Consider the following 12,567-nt stretch of genomic DNA (forward strand, 5'->3'; position numbering starts at 1 on the left):
CGGTAAAGCCTGAGGCCATTATGGCAAATTTTGACGGGTTGCGGAACTGCACTTGTGCTCACGACATTTTTGAAATCTAGTGTGTATCTGATATGAGATTCTGCTGTAATCTTTGGTCCAATATTAGGTGACTAGATGGAGAATAATGTCCATTGTTATTGTAAATTATGAACTGGGAAGATTTTCTTCAAATGTTTATTTCGGTATTATTATTCTGGGCTATTAAATTCAGTTCTATCTGTTGTTGCTTTGTAGGTCATCAGTATTATGTTAGTTATTCTAAATTTGTCATGAAAATGTGTAGAGAAATTTTGGAGGTGTTATGATTTGGTAAAAGTTTATTTCCTTTCATTTCTAGTTTCGTGTCTTCTAAATTTATTTGCCCAGTTTGCTCCATTAAGGGGTCCCGTGGACTGAGTAATATTTTCAAATTTCTATAAGGAGCCGCATTGTATCTGTCCATTCACATTTGTAAAAGGTTGTAAATATCGGATGTCATTTGTGTTTGTCTTCGGTGCCTTGGGAAGGCATATATGTACTGAGACTTAGTACTTGAGGTGCTGAGAGGCTATTCCTCTCTTGGGAGCACGATATTGGTTCTAATAGTCTCATGGTGGTGTGATATCAGAGGTACTGAGGTCATATTCTGCCCTTTGCTGGTACTGCTTGATGTATGGTTCGCGCGCGCGTGTTGTGATGTCGTATGATGGAATCAGTAGTATTGAGGTCGTTTTGTGCCTTTTTCCTTGGTTTGTTCTGCTTGATTCAGGGGTCATCTCACTTGTGTTTCATGTGTGTTCATATATCATGTGTTGGAGGACAGATAGGATTGGTGATCTTGGTGTGTCATGCTGTAACCTGGTATTTTCTGGTATTGAACCGTTCTGTTCATGGGCCGTTGGAAGTAATATTAATGCAATTACTATAAGCAGATGAGACCACAAAGAGATGGTATAATATTGTGCAACATGACGCAACACTGCGCGTTTTTGAGAGCATCATAGCTTCAGTTGGGGTGCGGTTCTCTGCCAAACAAAGAGGGAGATAAGCCAAGCCAACCACTTCACTTCGGGGATTTTCTGATACCAAATGTGAGAGAGGAAAAGTAGAAGAATCCAAGCCTGTCAGAAATAAAACTTGAGAAGTATTTCCGTCCACGGATGGAATCTAGAAAATATAAAACGATAGGAATATTGAGAGTAATTTTCTGAGCGATTTGATATGTCTCATCAAGCTAATTATAATATCCTGGAATTAATAGATCATTATCTTGAGCACCGTGGGAACCAAGCCAGCTCCAAACAAGGAACTCAAGTGGCCCAAGCGGGGAAAAACATAGCATGGCTTGGATAGTCACGCGGAGATCATTATCTACACTCAACTCTGACCGTGAGGTACGTGTCGCGTGTCAATCACGCTTAGATAGAACAAAGCATTTTATACTTGTGATTCGAAGTTGGAGAACTTTTCTTTTGTCTGTGTGTTTAAGAAAACAGCAAATACAGTAATCATGTGTCATAACCTGAGCAGAAAGCCAATTAAGATGATACGAGTTATAAACAATTTTTATTCACTACAGTTATTCTTCGAATAAGTCGAAATCCAATATAGTCTGAACACTAACTTGTTCTTAAGTCGGTGTAGGCTCGAAAGGAACAGTATAATCTAACTGCCTTAAAATGGACCATTTACACATGGACAGAGATTAATTTGCCGAAACATTAGGCGGTTATCTCAAAGAAACGCCATAAATTGTAAATACTTTAATTAGTGCGGCGTAGGCGAAAGAATGCAGTAGCCCAGAACTTTATTTGTGTGTGGCATTAGGAGTGAAGTCCGTGTGTGATCTCACATAATTGCCAGTTTCAAACTTTATGCACATAAATGTCAGGAGTGCACTGATATGCGAAATAAGGAAATATGCATCTAACCAGATACAAATGTTAACACTGCATTTCCTTCCAGTTGCATTCGATCGCGCGATCACTCGCCCACAAGTGCTAATAGATCACGGCGTGTGCCCAGTTGTACGAGAAGGTGAAGGGAGACTTCAATAGCTGCAGGGAGAAGATCCATTATTGTACGGCGTTGGGTCATCACGGTCCGAATCGAGACAGCAGTAGCTGCTGGGAGAAGAAGATCCATTATTTTACAGCTTTGGTTCATCATGGTCCGTACGAGACATCAATACGAGGTGTTCCAGCTAAGAAGACAGAAGACCATGGTGATGTTGTTGGAGTCAAACCTAGGAGTGCTGCCCTGTGTCGTAGCATGACCTGCTAAAAGCTGCAGTCTGCCATGGAGGATCATTAAGATGAGCAACTAATTAAGGTCAGACAGATTCTAACATTTAAGCATGAGATAGAGTTAGGATAGCTTCGCTAATGTTGTAAACAGAACTTTTTGCCCTTCAGGCGACTTTGTAAATAAATTTTACGCTCAGACAGGCATGTGCTGGTAGTGTAGTTTATTTATTGGTGTGTCATTCTCTATTGGTCATAGTTCTAGGTTGTTTCTTTGTTTGTGTATATCAATTTATCAGTCAATGGAAGGAAGGATAATTCTGTAAAATCATCAAGAGTGACCAGCACGGTCTAGTAAATGTGATAGGCAGACCTTGTGTCTTAGGTGAGCTAGTTAGATAACTGCATGTGTATGCCTTAGTGATATAATTTCATATTAGTGATCAGCGTTGTAAGCTTTAATATCTTTGTAACAGCTCCTTCCAACACTCTCACAGACAATGTGTGGGATTCGAACGGCAGACTATTCAATGCAGAGAAATAAGGCCCAGCTGAGATATGTCAGTTTAATCAGCCCAGAGATGCTGAGATTGAATAAGCCCTAATTTGTGTAGATAAGCAAGTATAAGCGTATGTTATGAGAGGTTAAATGGCCTGTATTGAGCTCTATGGATGAGCAATATTGCGTGCAGGTACACACACAGAAATGAGAATAAGATTTAAGGTTTCATGATTGATAATGTTATGAAAGGGCCAAGTAATTCAGTTTATTATTTGTGGGCATGTAATGAGTGAAAGAAATCTTGCAGTAGTCCAGAACTGCTAAACCGTCAGCTGTGTGGACCAATAAATCAAGTGTGGAATCCTTGATAGCCGCCATCACTCCCTCTCTGCCAGTGTCTGGAGTTGTGTCATTGGGGTGAGTTTCTGACGTCATTTGTTTGGGTTTCCAGTCCCCTAGCTGAAAAGGTCATCGCCACTGCAGACACATTCTTAACAAGGTTCTAGGCACTCTTTGAAAGCTGGAAAGAAAGACGCATTTCTTTGTGTAATTTATTTTACAGGAATTTGCCAATATCCATACTACTCCATGCATTGTCATTTATTATAATTGCATTTAGATTTGTTTGAGGTATTGCATGGATCCAAGATGGGTCGTAGGTTCATCTCCCAAATAGTAAGCGATGAGATTTGCATGTATAGTTTAAGTACTTGTCTCATAGGTTAAGGTGTCCTGTAGTGTAATGTAAATATCTCCCAATACAGGGAAGTTATTAGGTTAAATCAAGCGAAGTTATTCATCTCTCACTCCACATTAATGTCTATTTTAAGCAAATATCGGTACGCGTAGAATCTGTCTGTACCATGAGAAAGCAGTAAGAGAAATCACTCAGCAAACCACGACAATGAAGACTAAACAGGACTTCCCTTACTGGAAATCTGACAATATTTGAAGATGCCACTTCTTGGCAGTATCATTTGTAAAAGTAATGTAAATTTATTGAATTCATTAACCATCAAGATAGTATTTGCACTTCCAATCTCTCTTTTTGTAAATTAAATTTGTTATTTGATTATGATATATTGGTTTGCAGCTCACATTATGTAAGTCATTTTAAAGTAGTTTAACCCCAAAATATACTGTTCCTCTTCAATTTAATTTATCGATGCCCTTATTTAATCCACTGTACTCACTGGCTGTGTAGTCTGGAGCTGTAGAAGAGGAAGTCAGGAATTAAGGTAAGCTATGTGCCAGGGTTTACGAACCAGTTAGGTGAGTATTGTACTAACTATAGTACTTCTAGTCTGTTCTCAACGTTTGCTTGAATGGGACTGGATGCTGTAGGGCACAGTATGAAGGTATTATTTGTGCCTTTTTATTTCTTATATCAGTGAGATGGACTTCTGTATGCACACTCTCGAACTATTTTCATTTTTTTACATTTGGATTTTCTGTTTGTTGGTAAATTTAATGTGATTTTTAATTCTGTATTCTTGGCCTTAATTGAGTTTTAGGTTGGTTGATGTGACACGTGATACATAATGTGAGTTTTATCAGTGTTAACATTTTAAGGTAATGTGAACATGGCATGATAAAGGGATAGTGACTTACTAACTTAATTTCATATGATAATGGTAGAACCATTTCAAGCTAAAGTATTAAAGTAGCTATTTCCCTGTTTTGAATTTCCTTGCAACATTCGAAATTTCACTTCCCATTTATTTGTTGTTTTTAATGTTGAGTAATTATGAATGCACATAGTAATTTAATTTTAAGTAAAATTTTAGTGAGGATATGGGTAGTACATTATGTGCCCTAATGGTAAGGTTGTAGGTGTGTGGTACTTCAGTCAATGAAGGTCTAGTTTGGATAATTTATTACTTGAAGGATGTTTTCTCTTTTGGCTGACCTGTCATACCTGTAGTGCTTGAAAAGGTTGATTGTGAATTGTGTATAATGGAATTGGGTGAATTGTAGTGTGTTTTAAAATTTTATTTTCCTGGTGAATTTCCTTTATTTGACTTTTGGGTTATGTAACATCTTGGTCTTAAATTGTAATGTGTGGGTCTAGGGTAAACTCCAAATTTTTTAAATTTGTTTTGCTTTCTTTCTTTTAAAATTTTAAATAGCCCTTGTCTGGAGGCTGAGGATTCCCAATGTTATAGTGGGGGGCGATCACCCTAAGGGGTCTTGTGGAGCCACCGGTTTGTTGCCTGTAATTTAGTTTTTAGTTAAATGAAGAAAAACAGAAAACCCACCCTTCAGCTCTTCGTTTATTTTAGAAAGCTCTTTTGGAGAGCCAGATGATGACTTTTCCTTATGTCTTCTTTTTTCTGCTGCGGATTGATCTCTGTTACAGTGACTGCGATAACCGGGTCCATCCAAAGGAGAACTTGCCGTGCCTATGGGAAGGGCTCTATGAATTTCCTGGCCGATTAACATCCGACCCTAGAGTGCAGTTGCTCTGTATTGTATCACGCTTCACTACTTGCTTATTGTAAGTTCACTACATGGGTGAGCTGAAATGAAGCTTCGCTTGTGGCCACGGTTGGACTGAATGTGGATGGAGGTCATTGGCTATCGGTCGTAGTCAACACCTACATTGATCAGCAATACCGGTGGTCAACTTGTGACTCTTCGAACTTTATGGACGTTCCTGGTGAAAACGAGGTCAAGATTTGTGTGCTATAATGCAGATTCATTGTTCTTCAAACCTCCAGTTAAAACCTCCATTTTAATTCAAAATTTTAATTGTATACTATACTACACTATACTATACTATATATGGTAAAAAAGGTCCCAAACCTTGACCTAAAGGTTGTCTAGTGCTGAAGATGCCCAAATAATGGGTGAAACTTATACCTGACCTGATAGGTCTACATACATTCATGTAGATTCAAACCACATTAAAAGTGGAAAGTATTGAATAGGTGGTTTTATTATATTATCCTTGAGATTCTATGCCTAGGGTTGGGCTAAGTCGAGAGTTGAGCTAATTCTATTAGTCAGGACCAGGACGTTGGTAAAGACTTTGTATAGGACAGCCAATAGGCTGATAGGATGATAGTTCATTATGTTGTGGATACTACCTTTCTTGTGAAGTAGGATAATCTTTGCTTTGTTCCAAGTTTTGGGAATCAATCCTTGTTGGAGAAAAGAAGTAAAAATTGTAGCCAAATAATTAGTAGTTATGCCTTTGCTGGCAGGACCTAGTGTTTACAGTGCACTATGTCTTCTGGTATGGGCTAAAGCAATTTTGTTACTTTCATTGATCTGTCTCTGTCTTATCCTTGGCTTTGACAATATGAAAGTGACTGAGGTATGAGCGGTGCTAGTAATGCCATTCCTTGTGCAGCCAGTCCCTGCTATGAATGGTGTGAAAACGTTGCTCATAGGGTCGGTTGGTGCGTGCATTTCAGTGGGCTTGGCAGACTGATATGTAATACAACTTCTGGCTCGGTGAGGAAAGCAAGTCCTCATTTCCCTAGTATGCCTCTTTAGTGATGCCTAGGCCATTTATGACAGCTGATGGCAGAGCTGTTGAGGATCCAACCAGCCCTAGAGCTGAAGACTGAACACACACAATTGTCGAGCAGAGCTCGAAGTTGGGAGGTGGAGGATATCACCTGTGGTGGGACATTAATAATGAAAAAGTTTCAATCTAGGAAGATGTGACCAACGTTGGACAGCCGTATGCAGAAATCAGTGAAGCCGCAGATATCCTTGTCATGCAATGTTACTTAATTTTGGCCTTGTCATCATTTGAAAATTTTGCCAACGGCCATAGCCGTGTTGAAACACCGGATCCCGTGAGATCTCCGAAGTTAAGCAACATTGGGCATGGTCAAGATTTGGATGGGTTACCACGCGCTGTTGGTGTGGTGTAAGGGAATGGAGCAGCAGAAACGAACTGGCCACCCTACCGCACGTAAACTCCGGCTCAGGCACACCTCCGCGGGGGTTCGGACCTGCCTTCGGGCAGAATACACCCTTACCTTATATAAAACTGCTGTTTGCAAAAACAAAAGGGAATGTTTTGAGAATTTATGTGAATTAGAATAATGTTTTTAGGACTCTTGACAAAGACATATTAAAAGATTTTTTTTTTTTTTTAAGTTATTGTAACTGATGGGTATGAAGAAGAATAATTATGTTCAACCAAATTGATAACCACCTTTTGTGTCAGCTTGTACTGACACGTGGAGATTTCGATAACAAAATTGCTATGTTTCGTAATCAAAGCCTCTACAACTTGTCCATATATGGGAGTGTATTTTAATTGGTCGAAATAACGACCTTTTTCATTGGTGAATACGGAGATCTGGGGAAATTCAGTGTTTTAATTGGCTACTTGTGATCGCTCGATTTTCGGTTTTGGGCTCCTTGTATGAGCAAGGCATTTGTCCGTGTCTTTGAATTCTGATCGCCTCAGCAGGCGGGCGAGCTTTGCATCTGTCCTGCTTTGGGACTCCAGCCTCTTATGGTAAGCGCTATGTTATTGCTTTTCACTTCATTTAAATTCATTCTTGTATTTCGGCCTTTTCTTCTTTAATGTAACTTTTGGTGGTAATGTAATTTGTTTTTGCATAATGGAGTTTTCCTCTAGACTTCCACATTCACCAATTTTAAGTTTTTGAATGACTGTGCCTTGATGGACAATCATAGCACCATTTGTGTTTTCGGAGGTAACTCTTATTTGTTTTTAATTATAACCTACATAAATTTAACCTTCTTTAAGTTTGCCTCCAGTAATTCTGAGACAATTTCTGTGTTAAAGTTTGTATTACCCACTACCTGAGTATTTAATTGTCCGTTAGTATGTATGTACAGTCTGTGTTAATTTTTTATTTTTTAAATTGTTAGCTGGCTTCAATTTCAATGTAATATTGTATTTTTAGGTTTTTAATACATTTGAGCTCAAGGGTGGTCACCGCGCCTTTCTCTTTCCCCACAACAAGATACGCTCTCATGGCCTCATTAGGGTTCCTTCCACATTCCACAACCTTCTGTAGATGTTGTTGTTAGAGCTGTAAATTTAAAATGTTGTCTTATAATGATATTTATCACTTGCAATAACACAAACATGCCGTTAAAATTGGTTTTAATTTCATGTTTTTCTATTTTATTATTATTTTGTAGATGAAGAAATGCTACAGATGCTAACACATATTCTGATTTTTTTTGTTTTTTTGTTACATACAGTATTTTCAATAAATGTAGCACATAATAATGTTCATTAGCTTGTTTTATTCAGTTCATTTTCAGATAATTTGTCAGCTATACATTGTTACCACGAACTGAAACAGTTTAAAGTGAAGTACTGAACATGTGTGTCGAAGTGTGGCCATGCCTGTTAAGTATTGATGAAAGTTCTATTGTACAATATAGTCATTGTAAAAGATTCGACTATCAGCTTTTGTTAGACTGTCTCATGATCTGAACTGCACTCCAGATATCTTCAGCCAACAGCTCCGGTTCTTCAAAGGCAGCAAAATGTCCACCACGAGGCAAATGAGTGTATTTCACTAGATTTGGGTACTTGTCTCTCATGAATGATTCTGGACTGTAGCCTAATTCATGCGGAAACACTGCACATGCAGTTGGCACAACACATGGCACACTGCAAAAGAAAGACAATTAACAAAATCAAAATAAGAAGAACAGCTACCAGGCACACATTTTAAGAATATGATAGGAGGTTCAATCCACTATCTCAAACACCAGCACAGCACAATTCTATTTAACCAGTCAGAGTTCAAGGGCAATTATTCATCACAGATCTTAAAAGAGTATAGGCCTAATAATTCAATGTAGGATTAGATTATTTTAGAAAGATTTTTAACGGCAACAAGATCACGATTTTAGCTGTTTTCTCAGTGTTTATCCAAGAAAATGAGATGACTTTCTACTATAGTACGAACAAACACGACAAGCAATATCACGAAACATTTTAATGTGTGTACAAGTGTTAAATGAATTTTACTATTTTAACTACTGTATGTATTTCTGTACACTTGAATATTGTGAGATCATAAAATATGGAGAGTTTTATTTTTTAATGTAGAATTTGCTGATGAAGGGAATGGTGTCTCCCGAAATACGTACGAGTCAAAATAATTGTATAAACTTACAAATTTGATGAAATATTGACAAGGCGGACCCAATTATTACCCATGGTATTCTGTAAGCTTAGTCAACATGAACCACTGAGGACCTAATATGGTCAAATTTATTGATACTGTGAAGCTGCTGCGACCGTCTTCAATTGCGGAGGAGGACATTAAAATATCTCACTCTGGGGTATGCAGTTCCTCCAACACTACCTAAAGTCTCAAAAGAAGACGTTTCCCTCAGACCAACAATTAGTGTGATAAGTTCTCGTACTTATGCTTTGTCTAAATATCTGGCAAGTTGCTTCAGCCTCACATAGGACATACAGAATCACATGTTAGGGCTTCCCTGTGTATTATAAGTACCAAGTAAGCAATAGCTGGTTGCCAGCCATTGAAGATTTGGCTAGGTAGTTCTCTTCTTTGTCCTTAATTGTCTCTGTTTCATTTAAGTTTTTCCAAATTCGTACTCTCCTAATTACTAGATGGTTCACTATGTGTGTTGCATATCATTATCTACAAGTACTATTTAATTTTTTCTCTTATTTACCCTCATCCCTTTAACCATTTTTGTATTATTTCCATCTTTTCCACTATGCCACTTCACCACTGTTAGACACTTTCTTGTCTCTTCATTTCCATTTCATTTCTATTCCATGTGTCTTTATCTTTCTTCATTTGCAATTGATGTTATTTTTTATTTATATGCCTCCTCCCCTCTCCCCTCTTTGATTAGTCTGATGATCTTCTATTATGTATTCTCCAACTCATGGAGATGAAAACATAAAATGACAGACTTGGAGCAAATATGGTAACATCAATTCTCAAGCTAAACTTGTAGGTTTCCAGCAAGATATAGCAGATATTTTAGATTCAGGAGGTCAAATGGACTATATCTCTGTTGACCTATCCAAAGCTTTTGATAGGGTAGATCATGGGAGATTACTGATGAAATTAGACAACTAGATACAATGGTTGGCTAATTTTCTAGAAAATAGGACTCAGAGAATTAGAGTAACCGAAGTGTTATCTGATCCTGTAATGATTAAAAGGGGGGTTCCCGTAGAACAGTATTATTGCACCTTTATGTTTTCTTATATATATAAACTAGCGGTTATCCGTGGCTTCACTTGCATGGATTTCGTAATTTGTAAAAAGTAATCGTTCCTTGGTACTGTACTAAGACATTATTTGAAAATCCCTACTACAAACATCACCAAAAAATTGAGTTTCATTTACCCAAGAAACTCTTTGTAAAGCACGTTTGTGGTATTGCCTTCTTGGGCTAAGATGACCATGCGACATAGAAATGTACATGTGAGAAACAGTCTGCTCTCAAGTCGGAAAAAAATTTAATAATGTTACTTTGTTTTTAGAAGAGATTCCAAATGCCTATTTCCACGTCTGTAACATCTTCAGTTTTTGAGATAAAAGTAATCCAAACCCTTTATCAGTCTTCTCCCACCCCCAACCCCACCAAAGTGAACTTCATGAAAACAAAACAATATATGTTTCTTTATTTTTAAAGGAGATTCCAAATACCAGTTTTCACGTCTGTAAGATCTTCAGTTTTGAGATATAAGTATCCCCATGACAAACAATATACAGTAACTCATTTTTCACTTATTTCCACCTCCATTAAATGCTTTTGCCGAAAAAAAGAAAGTACATGTTCCTGTAAGTTATTTTTAAAAGACTTTTCCAAAGACCAACTTTCACGTTTGTAACATGTTAAGTTTTTACATATACTGTAGATATACCGGTACTCATTTTAAAAATTTGCCCACTTTTTCAATTCTTTTTACCCGCTTAAATGGATTTTCCGAAAACAAAACAATACATGTTCCTTTATTTTTAAAGAAGATTCCAAATACCAGTTTTCATGTCTGCAACATCTTCAGTTTCTGAGATATAAGTATTCTCATAATCGGAATTCAACTCATTTATTTATTTTCACTCCACCCACTTAGGTCGATTTTCAAAAATAAAATAATAAATGTTTCTTTATTTTTAAAGGAGATTCCTAATGCCAATTTTCACGTCTGTGATATATTTAGTTTTTAAAGATATAAGTATCCTCATAAAAATAATTAAACTAATTTTTCAATTCTTTCATTCCACCTTAAGTAATTTTCTGAAAACAAAAGAATACGTGTTTCCTTACTCTGAAAGAAGATTACAAGTACAAATGTTCATGTCTGCAACATACTCAGATTTTTGAGATATAAATATAATCAGAAAATAATTCAACTCCTTTTTCACCCACCCCCCACCCTTTAAGTTGAATCATCCCCCCAAGTGTGTTTCTTTATTTTTAAAGTTGATTTCAAATACCAATTTTCACGTCTGTAACCTTCAGTTTATGAGATATAAATGTCCCCATAAAAATAATTCAATTTCTTTCACTTCCTTTCGCCCTCCCTATTTAAGTAGATTTTCCAAAAACAAAAATACATGTTTCTTTATTTATAAAGGAGCTTCCAAATGTCAATGATCATATCTGTAACGTCTTCAGTTTTTGAGATATATATGTATCCTCATAAAAAGAATTAAACACTTTTTTCATTCCCGTCTCAAGCTGATCCACGCGCCCAAAATGTGTGTTTCTTTACTTTTAAAGGACATTCCATATACCAATTTTCACGTCCCTAACCTTGAGTTTTGAGATATTTTGTAAAGAATTCAATTTTTTTCATTCTTTTCACCCTACCCTTAAGTAGGCCTATATTTTCCGAAAACAAGAAGTACATGTTTCTTTATTTTTAAAGAAGATTCCAAATACCAATGTTCACGTCAGCAACATCTTCAGTTTTTGAGATATAAGTATCCTCATAAAAAATAATTCAACTCTTTTTTCACTTCTTTTCAATCTCGTTAAGTGCCTTTCCTGAAAACAAAACATACATGTTCTTGTATTTTTAAACAACTTTGCAAAAACCAAGTTTCATGTCTGTAACATGTTAAGTTTTTGACATATACTGTAGATATACTGGTATTTATTTTAAAAATTCACCCACTTTTTCAATTCTTTTCACCCCCTTACGTGGATTTTACGAAAACAAAAACAAACGTATTTCTTTATTTTTAAAAGGACATTCAAAATACCAGTTTTTACATCTGTAACATCTTCAGGTTTTGAGATATAAGAATCCTAATAAAAAAATTCTACCCCCTTTTTCAGTTCTTTTTACACCCGTTAAGTAGTTTTTCCGAAAACAAAAAATACACGTTTCTTTATTTTTAAAAGGTCAAAAATACCAATTTTCACATCTGTAACGTGTTAAGTTTGAGATATTCTGTAGTTATTCTCATTTTAAAAATTCACCCCCTTTACCAATTCCCCTTAAGTGGATTTTCCTAAAATAAATTATGTTTCTTTACTTTTACAGGAGATTCCAAAGACCAATTTTCAACCAATTTTCACATCTGTAACAATTTACATTCCTGAGATATACTGTAGATATATGGTAGTCTTTTTAAAAATTCACCCCCTTTGTCACTCCTATTCACCCCATAATTAGTTTTCCAGAAACAAAAAATATGTGTTTTTATTTTTAAAGGAGATTTCAAAATACCAATATTCATTTCTGTAACATCTTCATTCTTTTAGATATAAGTATCATCATGCAAATAATTCAATTAATTTTTCAATTCTTTCACCCACCCCCTTAAGTGGATTTTCCAAAAACAAAGATAAAATATTTTTAAAGGA

At 36.4% G+C, this 12,567-nt stretch overlaps 1 protein-coding gene across 2 annotated transcripts in view; it reads right to left on the reverse strand.

Annotated features, from left to right (window-relative positions):
* Positions 1-7,840: 7,840 nt before the first annotated feature.
* LOC136878922 (juvenile hormone epoxide hydrolase 2) overlaps positions 7,841-12,567 on the reverse strand; it is a 68,103-nt gene continuing 63,376 nt past the window's right edge. For both annotated transcript variants that reach the window (XM_067152536.2, XM_067152537.2), the window contains exon 6: positions 7,841-8,365. In XM_067152536.2, the coding sequence (XP_067008637.2) occupies positions 8,155-8,365 (211 nt within the window). In that variant the 3' untranslated portion in view covers positions 7,841-8,154. The remainder of the gene's footprint in view (positions 8,366-12,567) is intronic.

Source organism: Anabrus simplex, chromosome 8 (genome assembly GCF_040414725.1).
Source record: "Anabrus simplex isolate iqAnaSimp1 chromosome 8, ASM4041472v1, whole genome shotgun sequence".
NCBI classification, from domain to species: domain Eukaryota; kingdom Metazoa; phylum Arthropoda; class Insecta; order Orthoptera; family Tettigoniidae; genus Anabrus; species Anabrus simplex.